Genomic DNA, 21885 nt, shown 5'->3' with positions numbered 1-21885 from the left:
CTCGTTTTAGATCAGTGCTGAGTGCATCTTATTTATTGTTTTGCCACCCTTTACTCTTTTTTTAAATCCTGAAATGAGCCTCTGTTTTTTGTAGCCTGGTGAATGATCCCATAGTATTCTACTATTTCCATCACAATTGTCCAGATGGCCAGTGGTCATTTGCATTGGGAAAGAGAGTATTTATATGTTAACAACAACCCCAATGTCTGCAAATGAATTGAACTAAGAAAAGCTAGAGGCCCATTCTGCCTGAATGGGCCACTAGCTATTCTTAGTTCAATTAGACCATCAGGTATAACAAAGAGCAGTGGCATGACTGTTATTTAACAGATTCTTAAGCATATTGTGTTTACATAACATAATAATCAATCATTAACATTACCAATTTCCAATTTCCTTCTATACCAGCAGTTATCAGTAGTGTGGTGGTGTTTACCTGCAGAAAAACACAACCCTCTTGCTGTATTTTGGTGTTTTCACTGTCTTTTTGGTTGCCCAAAAACATCTGTGTCTACCAAACAGTGAAAACACCAAAATACAGGCAGAGGTTAACTGCAGGTAAACACCACCACAATTCTCCAGTGGCTGATAACTGCTGGAATAGAGGGAAATGACGGGTAAAAATCCATTTATTGTTTTGTTGTGTAAACACAGGGCAAAGTTAGGCTACATACTATGCCTTTAAGCTGACAATTGCACTGTCGGAAAAAGAAATATGATGCAAATGTACAAAATTAGCTTCAAAAGAACTTGAGATTTTGTCTTCTCTCTCTCACACGCACACACGCACGCACGCACGCACGCACACACGCACACACGCACGCACGCACACACGCACACACACACACACACACACACACACACACACACACGCGCGCACACAACACGCTATCTCTTGCTTGCTAGGGGAAACGGGAATTAAGGCATTCATGCTGCCATTTCAGATACTGTGTCAATCTTAATTATCACACAACACAAAGGCAGTATTATGGGATCACACAGACTTCCTATCCTGTGAGGGGGACCTGAAGGGCAGATAGTCTATCCTCTCTCATTGTCTCTCTGACTGGAACAGAACATTCTGAACACAAGTACATTGAGATCAATGGGTCGACACAACAGATGAAATGTGATCGCTGTTCCAGCAGCAACATTAGTTGCCAGCCGTGGCTGTGGGGCAGAAACCTTGTATCTCCATATTTCAACTTTTTCTTTTTCCTTTTGTAAATGAATGCCCTACTTCATCATACAAGATCTGTCACACAAAATGCTATTTTCACTATTTTATAATGTTTTTTAAATAATGATGAAAAAAGGAAAGGTTTTGGACATGCACGTTTTTCACCCGACCGCAACGCAGTGCCAGAATGCATCTTTGTGATTTACTGAATGTACTGTCTATAAGAGTGCATGGTTCTCAACCTTTATAGGCTGTGACCCCCCAAAATAATCATATTTGAACTGGGGACCCCCACTCTGATGATTGATTTTGATTGAAATTTTTATTAGGCAAAAGAATGTAAAACAACACAGTTACATTTATAACACTTTTGTCTAATATGTGATACGCACTTGGAATGTAGGAGTTGAGGCATTACATTTTGTATGACTTGGTTCTACAGATAAATATTGTGAAAATAGACGATCTACAACACGAGGTGTTGTGAGCTTGTGGGTCGGCTATTTTCAAAATGTTTGCCTCTTTCGTATATTATTTGACAATTTGGACAATGTTTGACCATTTTATAGCATTTCTTTTTTTGGGGGGGGGGGGGGTTTAGGTATTAAAAAGGTCTTAAAAGTCCTTACATTGTCACTTCACTGTCATCTGGGGACCCCTCCGACCCACAGGTTGAGAACCACTGGTCTATAAGGCCAACATGTTTTCAACACACTCTGAATCTTGTTGGTGTGGGGTGGCCAGGCCTCTCAAACAGCCTTTTTAGACCATGTGACACAAAAAGAGCTGACTGAATTTTGTTTTGGAAGAGTGGCAGTTCCTTTAAAGCAGGGGTTCACAAATGTTTTAGCTTGAGACCCAAAAGATAGATTTGGTGTCTCCCCAAAAGATCCCTTATTATTTAATGGTGAAAATAGCAGATCTACAAGCTCACAACACATCACATTGTGACGCGTTGTGTGCTTTGTGGCACCCATTTTTATGGGTGCCATTTTTATGGGTGGCAAGTAAATATCCCTTTTCTTCGTTTCCTACATTAAAAACATATATATGTATATTACCAGAGAAAACTCTAACATTGTTCAAAATAATGTAATAAATAAATACAAAATCAAAGAAATTCCACTATTTAAAAAAAGAAAAATAAATAGTGAGAATAGCAGACCTATAAGCTCACAACGCGACCGCGTTGCATCTCGACAAACAGGGTCTCTGGGCCACAGGGAGACATCAAATTTCTGAGCTAAAACTTTTGGGAACCACTGATATAGGCTAAAGAGTGACAAAGAACTCAAATGTCAAAAAGGCTGATTCGCCCCTTCAAGTTATGGCATGCACACAAAAAACAGCCGATCTACAAGCTCAAGCTTCATTATGACATACAGTAAATACATTTATCCTATGAGAAGATGCATTCTTAGGGTTTTGACAGTGTGGTAGGCGGTAGGCTACATACTGCAGTGTCACTGTTCAAACCATACCCTTGTTATGTGCTGCTGTCTATGAAAGGTCCTAAAAGATAATGATTCTCATTCTGAGGGCATCAAGTCTTAAGTCTGGTATTAGTTTGGTGCAGGACGCTACTGCCATCATGTGAATGCTAAAGGAATCTGCTAAGCATCTGCAAGATCACATGCACATGTTGGCCTTATATACAGAACATTCATGCAAATTCTACCAACATTCTCATGGTTAGCATGGTTTGTTAAAGCACACCATGTTATTTTATTGCAGCAATGAGCCGACACTTGGTCAATTTGTATGAGTGATAGCACAAACATGACTGTTCATACCAGTAAACTTGCCGTACAATTGGACCTGAACTGCTCAATTGGCGTCTGACACCTGGATGGCTGGGCTGTAGCTGATGAAGGTGGCAGATATCTTCAGGTCACGGCATGTTGCAAATATGGTAGGCTACAAGACCCACAGCCTCTGCTAACTGGCAGACAGACTAGACATCTAGAGGAGATGTTAAAACAAAATGGACAGTCAGTTGAAACAAACAAACAAACAAACAAACAAACGTACATACATTATCAACTGAGTGCGATACTGATAACTTCCCAATAACACAAAACTAAACATGAACACAAAACAAGCCTTCCATGGTAAAAGTCCTAACTGGTGGTGAGACTAACTTAAGGCAAAATAACTGCACAATGTCAGATCCGGCTACCGCTTTTGCAAATAACCTGAATACATTCTATAAAAGGTTTGACAGCCACAACTACTCTGCTGACTGTGAGGAGCTGCTGAAAGCCCTCCCCTTTCAGGGGCCCGCACATCGCCCCTCACACAGGACTAGGGTTGCCAACAACCTGAAATTCAAATAAGGGACATCCAGCCGGGCGTTCACTGTTTCTAAGAAAAATTAGGGGTGCTCGGAAAAAGATAAAATATCACTGTATACATGTCAAATTTTTGTATATTATATTAACCACTTGAACTCCAGGCATCCATATTCTGGGGAGAACATTAGCCAATAATAGCAGATCTACAAGTTCACAAGCTCACACAACGTGTTGGGAGCTTGTAGATCGGCTATTTTTGGCAAAGAGATGGTGTAGACAGAACTAAAGCAGTTTTAGTACAGAGACAACTCAGGTCCAGTTTACTATAAGTCTACTCTAGAGGGTGTTAACAACCTGTATTATATAATGGATGAGCTGTTTAAACTTGTAAGTGTGTGTGTCATTGTATGATTCCCAAAAATCAGGAACAAAGTGTGTCCTGTATTTCAAGGGACGGTTGGCAAGCCCACATAGGACATGTCCAACGGCTGCTGGCAAGGTGCAAACCTGGCAAAGCACCTGACCCAAAGGTTTACATATCGGTACAATCTGGGTGGGTGAGCGGGCAAATTCTAGTTGTGACTTATTTTTATTACTATACATCCCTAGATTAAGTTTTGATATGATAGACCTTGCTGACTGGTATCTTTATATTGTTTATCACCTCTCAAAGTAATAGACTGCTGCTGTTCAAAAACAAAAATATGCCTTCCCTGGAAATCCCTCTTTCTTTCATCTCCTTGGGGTGTGTCTACTGGCCAGCAATAGAGACTAAAACCCCTATGTAGTGTGTCAAGATAGAAATGTATATAATGCACAATATATAAGCTTCAATTGTCAACTATCTGTGGTCTAAACCATAGCAATGTTTTATCTAATTAAGGATACTTTTTGGCAAATTACCAACAGCACCACTCCTGGTGCTGGGGTCATGTCACTAAAACTACCCGTCTGACAAAGCTTGAAGCATTTTATGATGATATTGAACTGTTTGGATTGAATACCAAGGACCCCAATGGAAACAAGACCGCAAGGACGTACTGTACCTTTTAGACAAAGTGTGTGACTGTACTTGTGCTGTTTTTACATTTCTGTCTAATAAAATATTCAATCAATCAAAAAAACATGCATCAAGGGAGTAGGAGGCATTAAAGGCAACTCCACCAACGTTGAGCAGATCGTGGATCCAATCTTTCAGCATCTGCTCCCATCTCTCCAAGTCATTGAATGAGATGTATTCTGAAGCAGTGGATAACACAATGAAGCCCAACAACAGACACAAGGAAGAGGGTAAAAGACGGCAGGATTTGGGCGCAGAGGATCGGCCTAAAACCCCCACCCACTCACCACAGAGACCACCACCCTCCACCATATAGCCTAATACATGGCCATGTAGCAGATGGAAAGGGGAATGTACTGTATAAGATGCACTGAAGATTGGACAGGACATGAGCACACAGTTTTCTTCATCACTTCCTGAGGGATTTCATGCGGCCATCTTAAATAACAGTGACAATGAAATTCAAGGTCAATGGGAAGATCATTTGTGACCTTGAGGCGTTGTTTGCTCGGCTGCTGGTGGTGGGGAGCAAGAAAAGAATGGAGCTCTTTTGCCCTCTTTGACTACGAGCTCGGCCAAGTGTAACAGCCCAAAGTGCACCTTCAGCCAAATTATACCCGGGGTTAAAGTGGGCTAGCCTGTATATATCCTGGGTTAATGCAGTTTATACCCTGGAGTATAAAATAGGCTAAAACGGAATATACCCCCTAGCCCAAACTAGACTATAACCCCTTTTGTCTTTCATTAATTTAGTTGCTTACATCATAATTATTGCAGTAACTTCTCTCTAGTCCTATAAATAATCTAAGAGGTATCTAAGAGGTAGGCCTCAACACTCAATATTAAATGCAGTACATTATTCACCCAAGTTACCTTATCTATGAAAAACACATAATCCGGAATAGAGGGGTACTACTTAAAGGTAGGGTAAGTGATATTTTTTGGTAAAAACAAAAAGTATTTTTTTAAAAGGTTAAAATACTATATTCTGATAGTAATCATTGCTATAGAGTGTTTTTTCAGTAACAGATGTCTCCCTGTCTCTCCAGCTCTTTAATAAACAGAAAATACATTTTTCGGTAGGTGTCAAAATCTCAGCCAATCAGGAGAAAGTACCCATTTTTAAGCTTAATTTGTATAGTTTTCAGTTCAAATTTTGCATGCTCATTTCTTAGTGTCATCACTTCCAATTTCACTTGTTTAATCTGTGTCCTGATTGAGTTCTCTGTCCTGGTTGGATAAAATTGGAAATGAAAAGAACTACAAAAAAAAAACAACTACAAAATACATTTTCTGTTTTATAAAGAGCTGGAGAGACATGGAGACTCTTTATATGGACAGGACACTCTATAGTAACGAGCACTATCAGAACATAGACCCATTTTGCAATTATTTGAAACTTTGCAAATCACTTACACTACCTTTAATAATAAACCCAGTTTATTAAGTAGGCCTATGAAAAACACAAGGAGGTATAATCTGGACTAGAGAGCTACCCATCTGGTTTAACCCAAAATATATACATTATGATGGGGGGGACTGTGAACACTGAAATAGAGATTTATTTATGAAAAACCCAAGGGTGGTATGATATGGACTAGAGAAGTACTACTTAATATAAAATCCAGTAGATTATTCACCCAATTATGATCAACACAAGGGGGCAATAATCTAGACTAGAGATGTATTACTTGATATTAAATCCAGTATATCATCCATCCATCCATCCATCTTTATTCAATGACAGTTACACACATCCTCCACGAGGTGGCGGTGCCTGCCGTGGCAAAGATATGTTTTGCGCAATGCGCATGCGCTAAACACTTTGACCAGTGTTGCCCGATTTTGTGAGAGAAATAAGCAACCAGGCCTAGGAAAACAAGCCCAAAAGAAGCTACTTATGTTGAAAATAGCCGATCTACAAGCTCACAACGTGTCGCGATGCGAGTCATGCCACGCGTTGTGATCTTGTAGATCTGGTATCTTCAAAAAAATCTAGAAATAAATTGTGGAACATTTGAAACATTCTAACAACACAAATCTGGTACGGGTAGAGGGCTCCCTGGCACAAAACATTTTCAGATGGGGGTTAAGCGTTAGGGACAAATTAATTTGTTGGTCCACCATGACATGAAAATATTTGAAAACCACTGGTTTAAATAATAAATAAACATTTGGAAGCAACCCCAAATAAGCAACTACACTTTAGAAACAAGACCAAATATGCAACTACACTTTAGAAACAAGACCAAATAAGCAACTACACATTAGAAACAAGCCCAAATAAACAACTACACATTAGAAACAAGCCCAAATAAACAACTACACATTAGAAACAAGCCCAAATAAACAACTACACATTAGAAACAAGCCCAAATAAGCAACTACACCTTAGAAACAAGCCCAAATAAACAACTACACATTAGAAACAAGCCCAAATAAGCAACTACACCTTAGAAACAAGACAAAAAAAAACCACAACCACCTACAAGCAACTTTACAGAAAAACAAGCCCAAAGTTGCTTAGAATAAGCGGACATGGCAACCCTGAATTTGACCCGGAAGTAAAGTGCGTGTGTTGTTGTTGTTGGTTGCTTGCAGCCTCGGTTATTTATTCTGTCTTCATTATGGCAAATTGTTGTGTGAAAAACTGTCGCAGCGCTTCCCCTGATTCTAAGGCTAAGAAACTAGGGAACTGTCTGAGATTCCACAGCATTCCCGCGTGGAGGTTGAACGAGGGGGTCCGGGTCGCCGAGATGACAAAGAGACGTCGCATAGCGTGGGTGTCCGCCGTGCGACTCCCCGAAGTCACCTTTAACCACGCTCCCAAGTCCGCCAAAGTATGCTCCCTTCATTTCCTGTCTGGTGAGGAAATTAATACTACTACAATTAGCCCCTACGCAGTGGTGGAAAGTAACTAAGTACATTTACTTAAGTACTGTACTTAAGTACAATTTTGAGGTATTTGTACTTTACTTGAGTATTTCCAATTTCCAATACTTTTACTTCTACTCCACTACATCTCAGAGGCAAATATTGTACTTTTACTCCACTACATTTACTTGAAAACTTTAGTTACTAGTTACTTTTCAGATATAAACTATGATATAATGAAACATACATTAACTTAATTTTAGCCCTATTTTATACCTAGGCTATTTGAAAATAGCCGATCTACAAGCTCACAACGCGTCGTGTAGATCTGCTATTTTCAAATATTTAGTACTTTTACTTTTGGTACTTTAAGTACATTTTGATGCCAATACTTTTGTACTTTTACTCAAGTACATTTTGAATTCTGGACTTTTACTTGTAACAGAGTATTTTTATATTGCAGTATTGGTACTTTTACTTAAGTAAAGAATTTGAGTACTTTTCACACCACTGCCCCTACGGAACCTCTCCCTCCGCTGCGTAGCTCCGAGATGAGGTTCCTCGTTTCCCTCTGCCGTCTGAGCAGGACATTGTCGCACATTTTCCCACTTTACATGTTTCTTACCCCTTTCTGCACATCGTATCCAAAAAGTAAAGCTTTTCCGCCATTCTCTCAGATGTTTTAAGTTCTAGCGCACAATAAAAGCTATCCAAACGAGTTGAAGAAAGTATTTAATTTGCCTCGGTCCTCAGCCGGTTTAGAAGATGCAATTCAACATTTGACCAGTAGGGGAATCAGTCATGTTATCTCTACGGGGCGCAACTCTTGCGCAATGTCTTAAAAACATGTAACCGGATGAGGACAGAGGCAAATTAAATACGTGGCCGTGCTTACCCCACGGCCACGGATGTTACAAGTTAAAGCGCCCGGGTCTAAGTATCCGTATCTTCTGTATTGTTCAATAAAAAACCTTTTTAATCCGATTGGCGGCCATTTTCTTTATTTTTCCCCCTTTTTTTAAATAGTGTATCAGAGTGCAATACACTTCCTAACTGATAGGGGCGCGTAGTTGAAAGCATAATGGAGAAAATTCTGAGAAAATGGTCCGAAAATGTATTTCATAATTTGTACTTTTGAATACTTGAGTATTTTTCTTGCATATATATAGTTTCCACCACTGGGCTGAGGGAACATAGTCATGTGCCCATTATGGTTATATTAGTTATGCCTGAAAAATTATGCCTTAGCCAGCTTGATGTTGTTTTACAACACCGTTCTTTGTTGTTCCCAGGTGAACCGGCGTATGAAATGAGTGAGACCCATCCGGACTGGGCACCGTCTTTACACATGGGTCACAGTGAAATCAACTATACGCTAAAGGCTATAAAGACTGAACAAAAGGAAACTGCGATAGGCAGTAGACCTGCAGCGGTGGAAGAGACTGCTGTAGATGAGACTGCACAGACAGAAGCAGCACAAACGCCACTGGAAGAAGATGAGGACGAAGCAGCAGGTGGAAGTGAGATTTACGGTTCTGCTGCCAAGGCGCAATTGATGAAGAGATGTGATGAGTGTGTGAGCAGCGCTACTGAATGTGACTTGTGTGTGAATTGGTGTGCTGAAATCTACCGCCTGTTGGAAGAGAACAGGGAGCGTGAAAAGAGGAAACTGGATGCACAGTACTTTAAAGATGATGATCTGAAAGTCAAGTACTACACTGGTCTTCCAACCCTTGCCCTTGTAATGGCTGTGCTGGCCACAATTCAGCCCTACCTGCCTGTGGAAGTCAGAGCATTGACTCCTTTTCAGATGCTTATCCTAACTCTCATGCGCCTTAGGCATAATATGCCTATCATCTGCATCGCTCAGCTCTTTAATGTAGGCCGAACAACTGTTTACAGAATATTTAGTGACACATTAAGTGTTTTGCATGCCCGACTTAACTCTTTGGTGCACTGGCCAAGGAGAGAAGCTTTGCAGAGAAGTATGCCTCCTCTGTTTGAGGAGGCCTTTGGGGAGCATGTTGCTGTAATAGTGTTCTGTTTTGAATTGGTCACGTTGAAACCAAACAGTCTGATGTTGAATGCACAACCTGAGTCTCAGTCATATTTGCACTACGATCGCCATAGATCAACAAAGTACCTCATTGGCGTTACACCACAAGGACTTATCTCATTCATTTCCAAGGGATGGAAAGGTTGCATCAGTGACAAGCATGTGACAGAAAAGTGTGGGATTCTTGACAAACTGTTACCTGGTGATTTGCTGCTAGCTGATCGTGGCTTCGATGCCGGCGTAGGAATGATGTGTGCTGAGGTGAAGATGAGCCCTTCATTCACAAACAGACATTTGGATGTAAAAGCTGTGGAAGCAACACAACAGATGGCTCGCCTCAGAACGTATGTGCAGGGAGTGATTGGCACTGTGACTGTACATATCAAGTACACTATACTAGCTGATAAAATACCGCTCAGTATGGTGCTTCCAATTGAGGATGAGGACATGTCATTCCTTGACAAGATGCTGAGCGTGTGCTGTGCCCTGACAAACCTGTGTGGGAAAGTGGTTGAGTAACTATTGATAACATACTATTATGTTCCTTGATACTGACCTTTTGTAACGATTACATTTTTTAAATTTATATAGTAACCTGTGCAAAGTCCACATTGTTTGTGACATGGCTTCAAATAAAACACATTCAGAAAATAGTGTACCCTCGTTTCACTGAGTGCAGCGTCCCTGCGGATCCTTAAAGTATTAAAACATGGTCTAAAATGTCTGGAATTGTGGGAGTGGAGGCATTACATTTAATCTGGGGCAGAATGAATGAGCGTGTTGTTAAATGGGTAGCAGATTCCCATAACAAACATAACTTGCCTTGTTTATTTCCTGACTTTGACGATCAGATACTGTGACTCTGAGACTCGAGGGACAGCAGGACGGCAGATACAGAAATGCAAAACAATACATTACAATTTACACTCTGCTTCTTCTGTAGGTGGTGGAACTCCTTATGCGGCTGTGATCTGCATTGTATGCAATCGTTCTACCTTTGTGTGGGGTATAAACATTACATTCTAATGTAAGGTGAGGAATGGAATGACATGGTATACACTGTATAATAGTCATCCTCTCACTTTATTTAAATAGAGGCTGCATGGTAACATCAAATAAAAGTGCCTGCATTTCACGGGAAGAATTTATTGCACAAATAGTGAAACGGAACACATGACACTGTCATGTTAGTTGCATTTCATAGCAGATGTATTGCACAAATAATTAATGGTAGCTCTATTGACAAGTTGTACAAAACCATGGTTCATTTTTAGCAGTGGAGGAAACATGGTCATATCTTGTCTCTAATCACCTTCACTTCCCAATCCATGCAGTTCAACTTATGGACATGAAGTCCAAGCCTGACGTTTGTCCTGTTGGGGTTCATGGTCATTTTGTGTTTTCCATGTGCAGCAGTTTAGTCACCCAGCCACTTTTCTTGATATCAGCAGATGCTGTCAGCACCATCACAGGTGTCAATCAATTATACAAAATATGCTGCTGTACAACACTCATAGCATAATCTCTCAACATAGATTGTGATTTTCTTTTTCATTTTCACATCATGTCAATGATTTCACAAACTGAATATAAGAATATTCCGTTTTTATATTAGACAGAATAGACACGGCTGTGCTTGCAGATGTAATAATTGTTTACTAATGGGTGATTTCAAATCAACCTGATAAATATGATCCAACAATGAGTCTTAAAAATAAATGAATAATACCATGCATAGTTACAGACTTGCCATCTGTCAGGAAGAGAATGTTACAGCAAGGCATTAGGTCACAATTAGCTTATTGCTTTGAGGGTGTTTCACATTAATGTTGCAATTATTTTACCATGTTATGCAATGTTGAACTAGCTGTAAGGGCTATCTTCAGCAGTGGTTCCCAAACCTTTTAGCTCAAGACCCAAAAGAGAAATTAGACCCAAACTAGTGAAAATGGCAGATCTACAAACTCACAACGCGCCACGAGCTTGTGGATCAGCAGTTTTCACTGCTTCTTAAATGTTTTAAAAAATATATATTTATAGAAATTATTCAATTTTTGGATTTTATTATAATCGATGAAAAGGTTTTCCTTTTTTATGTAGGAAATGAAAAAAAGAGGATATTTACTCGCGACCCATAAAAATTGGTCCGGAACCCAAACATGGGTCCTGACCCGATGGTAAACCGTGATCTAGGCTCTCAGTGGATGATGTTGGGATACCAGTGATCTACTCAACTAACAGATACACAATACAACCAGGATGGCACAGCATAAGTCAGTCGCCTACAGGAATCTGGATGACTGCTGAGATGTTCTTGTATTGACAGTAGTTATGGGGTAAGTACAAGTTTACCAGAATTAACCACTTACACCCTCTGAGTTGGCTCTGTACTTGGACCCCCACCCTCTCTACACCAAATCTCTCACGCAACACGTTGAGATCTACTATTTTTGGCTAATGCGAGAATGTGGTTCACCTCGTTCCAGTGGTTAAACGAGGTGAACCACATGCCTTTAATAACCTTTCTATAATATCTGTGGCACACACAGGACCTGTAGCAGTGCAGCTTTTTTTTTTAGGTCCCCCCAAGGTATAAAATAAGAGCCTTTACAAAACACCACTAAACAAACATGTAATCAAACTATAATGATGTCATCCGTCTCTAGCACCAACCAAATATGTGCTATAATTTGAGTCAAACAACACGTCAACATATAGTAAAAGGCTACAAAAGTCGAGCAGCTTGTCAGCATTTTATTGCGTTGTATACGTATGAATATGGCTTTTAAAATCGAGATAAATGACAGACACCACTGATGCTCATATTGTTGAAAAGATGAAAAGCAATAAAAAAGGAACAAGGATTTGAATAGCACATAATGGTGAATTTGTGTCAGATAGTTTTATAAGCACACAATACAGTAAAGCCTTATTGTCTCCGCCAGGCCAAAGTCTGTCCGTCCGTCCGTGTGTCTGTCTGCGAGTAGCTAATCTCTGGCACCGTTGGCCGAAACTGTGCACGCACATTCCCTGGATGCCAGAGCAGAACCTCAGCCCCGAATTTTTCAGATTGGGCTGTTATATCGGCACCAGGAGGCAGATTTTTGCAAAACAATTTTTTATATTGCTCCTACAGATTTTGTCCAAACATCACGTGAATCGGTACACAGTATCTCTAATAGTCATGTTATATTCCATCCTGATTGGCTAAGATTGGCATTTAAAGTTTGCAGGAGTGGCTCCTTTGAACAAAATGCCGCGAATCAAACGCAGCGTCCGAATGCCGTGAAACTCTGCACGCATATTCCCACTAGGCCGAGGAAGAAATGCCTCTCTTTCACATTGTCCTGTTATAGCGCCACCAGGAGGAAGAGATTTGCAAAACATTTTCTTTTATATTACTCCTACAAATCTTGTCCAAACGCAGATCGGTACACATGATCTCTATAGTCAAGTGATCAAGACGGATCTGTCAGATTTGTCATATTCCATCCTGATTGGCAAACTCCAAACATTGCTGGCCCACAATAACCCACCGGACCTGGCAGAGACCTGTGCTCCGAGGAGCTTTTTCTAGTTTTTATTATCTTCATACATTTGGTCCTAACTAATGCTCATTATAAGATAGCAAAATCTCTGTCTCTGTGTCTAATTGGTGGACTGCGACAGTCCAGAAACCTGTATCAATGAAATCATCGGTGGGGATTCCAAGCTCATAGAAACTGCAGCCTTTCTCTTTCTGGATAGTTAATGTTATAATAGAAGCCATTATCCTTGCATTAAAAAATGAAGACATTACCATATTGTAATGAGCATTAGTGAGGACCAATTATATGAAGATAACGTTGAAAATGGGTGAAGTAGTCCTTTTAAAGAAGGAAAGAAGAAAATAGGTGCTTCTTTTGACAGGACCACTTCAACCATTGGACCACTTCAACATATCTTCATATAATTGGTCCTCAATAATGGTCAATATGGTACCATTTTGGTCTAGTCACTCTGTGTCCCAGAGGAGGGCGGTGGACAGTTCAGAAACCTGTCTACCAGTGACATCATCGTTAACTCTTTCAGTGCCAAGAGTATTTTCATAAAGTACTCCCAAACAGTTTTTTTTTATTTTGTAATTTTTCATTCAAATAAATGATCTGATTGGGGGTTTAAACCCATAATACAGTTCTACCAGTAGAGAGCAACAAATCGACACATTGATGATCTCGCTGGCTCACTCGCCCCCTCCCAAACAGGCTCACGTCATATCCGGTCAGAACCGGATGTTGACATTTTCGACAATCGTTGATCGCGCTAAATTACGATGCGATACACGACTACGATGACTGATCGTCACCCAGACCAAAGAGAGTAGACGTGGACCTCTCCGTTCGCTTTTTATACCGTGTGAAAAACCGTGACTTTCCCTATTCTGGCCGAAAATCACCGGAGAAAAACAACATGACCCGGAAATGATTTTTTCTTTTTTACATCCAGTTCCGGGTGAGTCTGAAGGAGTCAGGAAGCGAAAGTGATCATGAAAAATAAACAGAATAACGCGACCACAGTCAAAAGTAAAAACTCGGGATATGTCGGGGCGTGGCACTGAGAGAGTTAAGCAGGTTTGTCATTTCAGATAAGATTTGACAAAACCTTTTTTTAATACAAAAAAAAAAGTGAGAATGTCTTCTATTATAGCATGCTAACTTTACAGGAATAGAAAGCCTATTTATGTTTGGGGTCTGAGGTTAATAGCACTACACTAGCCAATACATAGGCAATTAGACATTGCTCTGAAAATCTATATTTGGTTTCAAGTATTTAACATACTAATTGATAATATAACCATGTAAAACAGATTACAGCACAAACTCAAAGCGGCAACATTTTTTTGTGTAATTTAGAGGGAACGTAGTTTTCAGAATTGTGTACCTGTACACAAAATGCATACAGGTTGGCAGGTCTGCTAAAGGGGTTATTCCCCTATATGAAACATCATGTGTCTTTTCAGACTTTCATTTCGACTGAATCTTTGTAGACAAACTGTACATCTATAGCGCTTTTCCCCGGTATGAATACTCATGTGTCTTTTCAGACTTTCATTTCGACTGAATCTTTTTTCACAAACTGAACAAGAAAAGGGGGTTTCTCCTGTATGAGTCCTCATGTGTTTTGTTAGATCACCCATTTGACGACAACCTTTGCCACAAAGTGTACACGTAAAGGGTGTTTCTCCAGTATGAGTCCTCATGTGTCTATTCAGATTACTCATTTGACCACAGCGTATGCCACAAACTGTACAAATAAAGGGTTTTTCCCCCGTATGAGTACTCATGTGTCTTTTCAGACTTTCATTTCGACTGAAAGTTTGTTCACAAACTATACAACTAAAGGGCTTTTCCCCTGTATGAATCCTTGTGTGATTTGTCAGCTTTGCCTTCTGATTAAAGTTTTTGCCACAAATTATACAGCTAAAGAGTTTCTTCCTTATGCGCTGCCTCGTTGGTTTTGATAATTTCAGGTCCTTGGCCAGCTTCTTGCTTAAAAAAAATCTTCGTCCTTCCACATTTTGCGTCTTGTATGAATGTGTGTTTAAAGCTGACTGACCATCTCTGGTCTCCTCCCACTCATCACTGTCTTCAGTGTCAGATTCAGAACAGTGTGAAGAGAGGAGCTGGTTATCACTATTTGGTTCTGATACCCCACACTCCACTATATCAGCTTCTGTTTTCATGTGTTCAGTTGAGGTGCTGGCTAGAGGCTCTGTTTCTCCGTTTTCATCATCCTCACTTTTCACTGCAAATAATGTCAACATTGACCCATCAGCCTCCTCTGGTCTTTTAAGCAGCTCCTCCAGTTCCTCTTTTATCTGTGGACGCTCTGGTTCCTGCAGTTCAGGGGAAACCTCTTCTTTACACACAGGAAGGTGCAGGAAGTCTAGGCAAATTATAAAAGAGAAAACCATTAAATGTTTAAAGTTTCCCATTATATATTACATACACTTTGGCTGTGGTTGAAATTGAACACGACCAGGTTTACATCTTTTTGGTTTAACAGCACTTTATTTACTCAACAGCCGTACCACTTGCTTTGATCGTCAAATCAATAATGGTCACATATTATTAAACTGAATGGTGCCCACTAGGATGGATTGACTACAATACTATTGTCTATTGTCAACGCTTGCAAATTGGCACACCTAACACACCCTGACCTCGTGTCACCAGGCTTTCCATGCGGAGGAAAGCCTGGTTTTCATTCCAAACTGACCCGCATGATCCAGTCTAGGCCACGCCTACTCAAGGAAGAAAAAAAAAGGGGGGGGGGGGGGGTTGGCGTCGCATTGTTTTTGTTCCCCCACATAATGTGAATCAGTTAGTTTCAGCGAAAAATGTATCTGTTATTCTAAATTAATCTATGTAAGGAAACATAGTTGACTCTGACACGACAACATGGAACGGTGGCTCTCAACAGCCCTGGGGACGGTGGATGGAACAGTGAATGAATCTTGCAGTTACAGTAAGATACATCTAAAAGTTCCACACAGCTGACACTGCTCAAGTATCGTCGATCTCAAGTCAGAAACTCAAAGTGGGTAAGAACGACCGTTCAGGCACAGCTGTTTACAAAGCAATGCCCATACCAACATACGTTTTTACAATATGGATTCACCTGCCATGTTATGAAATGGATCCGCATCGATGTGTACAGCGCTGAGGTTCTGACACATGAAAGCTGAATGCCAGTGAAAATGGTATGGTATTTCCATACCAACCAATGAAATCATGTTCCATGTAAGAGTCAGAACTGTGGGGCCAACGTGGGTGGCCACTGGCCAGGCTACTGGAGGTGCGGGAAAACACACATGCACATGTTTGTTGTTAGATCGGTTAGTCGTGAGGGTGGGCGGTCGTGAGACGTGGCTAACATCTAGGTCAGCCTTCCAGCGATGTTGTTGGTGGTGTGGTTTTGATAGGGAATTTTCCAGTTACTACCATTTTCAGTCCACCCGTACTGCGCACACGCAAGTGCCCGCACACACATAGATTCAAGACACTGTTTCTCCATTAGAGCATTCCAATATAAGACGTACCATACATCAAATGAAAGGTCTTTGAAAACTGAACACATCTGTCAAGGTTGTGTTTAAGCCCGCCCCTTCCCCCGGAAGCCACGCCCCGTAGAAGGCTCCTAAAAACTCCCCATTGAAACCCCATGTTAAATGAAAAGTGCTCGAATCGCTCTGAAACTTTTTCTACCCCCCCTAAGTGGGGGTCTACGAACAAATACTTCGGGCTTGGATTTTGGCTCCGCCCCCCGGAAGTGGGTGAAACAGGCACTTCAAACACTTTGTTGAATTGTTCAAAAACATTCAGTTTCTTTTTTGTGAATTTGTATTTTTCTTTTTCCTTTTAACGCAGATTTTTTTTGTATTTTTTATATATTTTTTTATTGGTTACTTTTTTTTAATAATATTTTTTCATTTTTTTGGGCGTTCGCTTCCCGCGTTCACGCGTCTTACTTGTATTAAGATATGGGATCTTATATATTATAAGATTTGTATTGCATGTGTTATTTAGTAACGATGAATTCTGACTACAGACTGTTTGTGCCTTATTCACTGCTATGGTGGCCAAGGCCAAGGCCCAGAGATAAGGAAGGGGCAACCCTCCCTTTTGCTAGGTCAACCTTTGTCTCTAATCTGTTCAAGGTCTGTTCATGAACAGACCTTGTCTTAATAAACTTGCCTTGTACTTTGAGACTGTCTTAAGTATTTTGTATTTCCCACCACAGTCCCAAATACAATTTAGATAATTTCTAGTGTTTAACCTGCGTTTCTTGTTAAATTGTTAAAACAATTATATCTACTAGAGACCAATGCCCATTGGGAACAATGCTCGTTAGGCAGGCAACACACCAAACGTTGTTGCCCAGACTAATACAGACTGGCAGTTGGGTCCGACGTCGGATGAAAGGTGTTGAAAAGTTCTTGTCTTTGTTGTGTGCATGTGTCAGAGGAAATCACTGGAAATAACTCTCCATGCCAGGAGGTGGCAGTAGTCTGCAGGAGCCTGCAGTCTTAAGAGAGCAGGAAGTTGAAGCAGCATTATCAATATTTATTTGGAGAACCGCCGATGTCACACCTGGCACCGCAGTCCCTCGGGTCCTCTGCAACACGCACGCCAAGTTTGAAGTAGATTTGTCAGCCGGTTCTCAAGATACACTAAGGACAGATTATATGCACACACGCAGAGATTCTGTGCATTTATAGAAGGACTAGGCCACTGCCCAACATAGACCGGTGCCAGTTGGACACTGGCCTACTTGTGAACGATGCAAGTTGGGAATGCATGCCCCACCCCGTTATGCAATACCGCTTTGTACCCGTTGTACCGAATGTCAGTGTACCCGTCTGTCTATCCGTTTCCCTTTTATGCCCATATATGGAGATCTCTGAATTTGTCTGCCCATGTCCCTTTTATGCCATTATATGGAGATCCCTGATGTCAGTGTATATCCATATATAAGCAGTCGGTGGACAGCCAGATCTCTGTATGCCTATATATATATACATATATATCGGCATATTGATTGGATCAGCGTTTCTGGACCGCCAATCCGACTTCATACCAGACACCTCTGGTCCTCTGTGATACGTGTGTCGAGTTTTAAGTCAGTTCGAGATGAGTGAAGGACAGTTATGCAAATACATACCCAGAGATTTTACAAATTTAAAGTAGGATACTCATCTTTGTTGAAAATGTATCTGAAGATGAATTACAATCTGAAAACTTCATAGTAACAAACAAAACAAAATAAACAAGGACTACGTAGAAGTCACGCAAAAATCCATACATTTGTTCTAAAACCTTACACATACAGTATTCAGGCTGTTGAGTGAACCAAGTGGTGCTCAACTGTGGTGGGAATCGCTAAACCAAAAACTAAAAAATCTTTTTACATGTGTTATTGATGAACGATTATGAAATAGTCAGCCCATCCCTACTTAGTGCCTATTTCACTGGCACAATAACACAGGAAACACTGTGTACCCCAGTTGTATGTAGTTTGTCTGTCTTCTATTTACACGCACACTCTAGTTTTGGTTGAGTTTAAACTTTCCATAGTGGTGTGTTACATACCTGCCAACATTAGACTGTGACAAATCAAGAGATTTTCAGGGGTGTGGTTTAGGTACAGTACAGAAACATAACGTTGATATGGTAATAGCCCTACAACATAAAAGAAAGCGAGAGCATGAAACTTACTGATGTCCAGGTGTTCTTCAGATTCCTGTTTAATAGAAACAGTCCTGGTGTCCAGGTGGTCTTCAGGTTCATGTTCAATAGAAACGGTCCTGGTGTCCAGATGGTCTTCAGGTTCCTGTTTCATATAAACAGTCTTAGCTGGTTCTGGAGAACTCATCTTCACCTGCAGGATGGACAACACAGATTGGCTTGCAATGAAGAATAAGGGACTTTCATGTGACATCAGGGTGGTAGATGAAGGTTGAATGTAAAATAGAGGGAACAGAGGACATACTGTATAAGTGTTCAAAGACTGGGTAGTGACCCAAAATGCATCCCCAAGCTTCAAGCAATATTGAGCTTTGATAGAACCTTAGGTTGTATAGCTACCTGGGCCTTATAAAAGTCCAAACTTTGTCCATCATCTCTGTAATGATCCCTGATCCTATTCTTTTTTTTTTACTTGGCAGTAGGAATAATATTCAACCAACATCCTCATCAGCCGAGGGCAGAAGGCTCGACACACATCAAGCCACAGCACAAGGGGTTATATCAAAGAAACATTATCAACTATGAAAGTTTAATTACTTTCATGTGTAGCTGTATGTTTCTCCACCATGTTGATACCGGTGATATTGATAATGTACAGTATGTATGCAAGGCAATCTCACATTTGATGTGACATTGAACTTTATGTTTGTCTCTTCCTCTCTGCCTTATAGTTGTGTTTTTACGGTGTGGCTCTGTAGGAGTCTAGCCATCTACGGTACAAAAGAGTCTTGTGTGTATGATAAGATAATATTGAATGCGATATTATCTTCCCTCCCTGCCTGTGAAAAATAATTTGAAAGTGAGTAGAACCTTGGTTTGGCATGATAGAAGGCCAAATATTTTCCATGATCTTGATCTGTTGCTTACGTGCTCTTTAAGCGAGGAACCAGAAGTATATAAATCATACTTTCTATAAAAAAGACTGAATGGAATTAAAACACAGAGCCTAGAGAAGCCTGCAGGCACTCCTTGAGTTGTAGCAGCTCCTTTTCCACCACGGCAAGTTAGCTTTACAGTACTGTAGCTCTAGTAAGGTTGGGGGGGGGTCGTTGAAATTGACCATTTAAAAAAGTGGATGGGACTTGTCCCACCTTCATATAATGGCTCCGATGTTACTTAATATGTGTGAAATGTGAATTGGCTTCTTTCTGAACAACGCGATGAGGAATGAAAGAGATGAAACAAGCTGTCTTTCGTCCATGTATTAAATCGTTTGGTGATCAAACAAACGAGATGCACGTCTGACTATGGAGGCGGTGGGGGGGGGGGAAGGCAGTACTCAGAGGAGACGAACCTAAGGTGTCCTTGGGCAAAGCATGCAGGCCCGCCAAGCACACACAGACAGTCCATTGTGAGAACTCGATGCTACTATCGGGCACTCTACAACATACATGATAATAAAACATATTGATAATGTGTATGACAAGAAATTGAACAAAGAGGGCTAGCATCTCCAATGATATCACATGAATATGGTCGGTCATGACCCTGCCCTAGATAGCTCTGCCATCCTGACTTCAGGTCCTAAACCTACACATTAGTAATGGATGTCGCATCTTGCAGTCAGAGTTCATCATGACAAAGTCACATAGAACCTATGGGTAGACTGTTTTGCACTAGATGTTCAAACTTCATATACTGTATATAAATCAAACGTTAGTTCATGAAAATTAGGACAGAGCTTACTTATATAGAGGGTTAGACTGGAAAATTCCTCAACAAATGTCAAATATGTGAACCCACAAAAGAACACTTTTTGTCCCAGGGACCAAAATCATGCAAATGCAGTGGGTGGGTAGACAAACATTTCCACCTGTAGTACTCTGAACGCACCTATAGTCTTGTTAGATTAGTAGTACTAAAGTGATCTTTTTCATTTAAATGTTTCACCTGAGAGAGTGTCAAACCTGGTCTTCCTATGTAGTAAAGTCAAGTTGACACTTCAGCAGACCTCTTCTTACTGTTCCTCTGTAATCTGTGGAGGTGCTGGTTCCTCCTGGACCAGACTGGGGCTCTTCTCGTGTTCAGGGAAACCTCTCTTTACACACAGACAGAAGGAGGAGAGAAGAGGTAAGCTCAGCAGAACAACTCAAAGTGCTTTTCTCAGATGACATTTATTCTCCTACTTATTGAATTTTGCCACGATCACCAGTTTTGAAACCTGACTGTATAGCATTTAAAGGAATACTTCTGACTTAATATTTTCTATCAATTACTCACCCCATGAAGCCTTGAATACATATATTGGACAATTGAAGTTAATAAGAGATGTTACTTTAAGTAAGTTAAACAGATGTCAGGAATCAAACATACTTTATTGTAGATCTCAGAGAGAGACTAGTGCCTCCCTCCAGAGCTTCCCCCAGCACCAATGTCCCACACACATTTATACTGGCAGTATGCTACACAGGGGTGACAACACATGGTCACTCCTTACAGCTGACTCACAGACACAGTCGGCATCTTTGAAATAGGTTTGCGCGAGTCGGCTGTAAGGAGTTTGTCAGGGAGAGGAGTTTGACAGGGAAGAGCAGGTGATGATTGTCGCATCTACTAATACATTCAATTAATCAATACCACAATGACTGTTATATGAATTTTGTCCACCACAAACGTGGATCATCAGTAGGCATCTCAGTGATTACACAGGAGAGTTGTTTATTATTCTTTTACATAGTTTTGCATTGGTCTCCTACCACCTCCTATAAGCCTATATTGGATTATTGGCTCAGGAATGCGACAAAAAAAGAATTCTGTGAAGTTCTGTAATGATTTTTTTGTTTATGTTTTTATTATAAGCAGAACCACCCTAGAAGGGAGAGGTACAACATAAAACAAAATAGAAATAGCAAATATAGCCAATCTACAAGCTCACGAGTCACAACGCGTCGTAATGTTACACGTTTTGAACTTGTAGATAGACTATTTTCGCTCTTTTTGAAAAAGAATTATCCCAGAACTCATCAGGGTTAGGCCTACTACCTCCTGAGCAGCAGGACCCAAGTTAGATTCTGAGAGCCTGAAACCGATCTATAGCGTTTGGAAACAAACCCAGAACCTGTGAAACATATGGCACTATCGTAGATGTATGTTATCGATTTTGACATTTTTATATCTACGAAAGTCAACCCCCC

At 40.6% G+C, this 21885-nt stretch overlaps 1 protein-coding gene across 2 annotated transcripts; it reads left to right on the top strand.

The window, feature by feature from the left end:
- The first annotated feature begins 7132 nt into the window (after positions 1-7132).
- LOC308106169 (uncharacterized protein) lies at positions 7133-10059 on the top strand. Of its 2 annotated transcripts, none has more exons than XM_080457224.1 (2): positions 7133-7374; positions 8701-10059. In XM_080457224.1, the coding sequence occupies exon 2, from the start codon at positions 8718-8720 to the stop codon at positions 9981-9983; it is 1266 nt and encodes a 421-aa protein (XP_080313350.1). In that variant the 5' UTR covers positions 7133-7374; positions 8701-8717; the 3' UTR covers positions 9984-10059. The 2 variants fall into 2 exon arrangements, with proteins under 2 accessions (XP_080313350.1, XP_080313349.1); XM_080457223.1 differs by having other exon boundaries at positions 7133-7399.
- Positions 10060-21885: the final 11826 nt, after the last annotated feature.

This window comes from Gymnoscopelus braueri, assembly GCF_963280865.1.
Source record: "Gymnoscopelus braueri genome assembly, chromosome: 18".
Classification (NCBI taxonomy): domain Eukaryota; kingdom Metazoa; phylum Chordata; class Actinopteri; order Myctophiformes; family Myctophidae; genus Gymnoscopelus; species Gymnoscopelus braueri.
The sequence above is the reverse complement of the archived record's forward strand: the minus strand, read 5'-3'. Positions and strand labels throughout refer to the sequence as shown.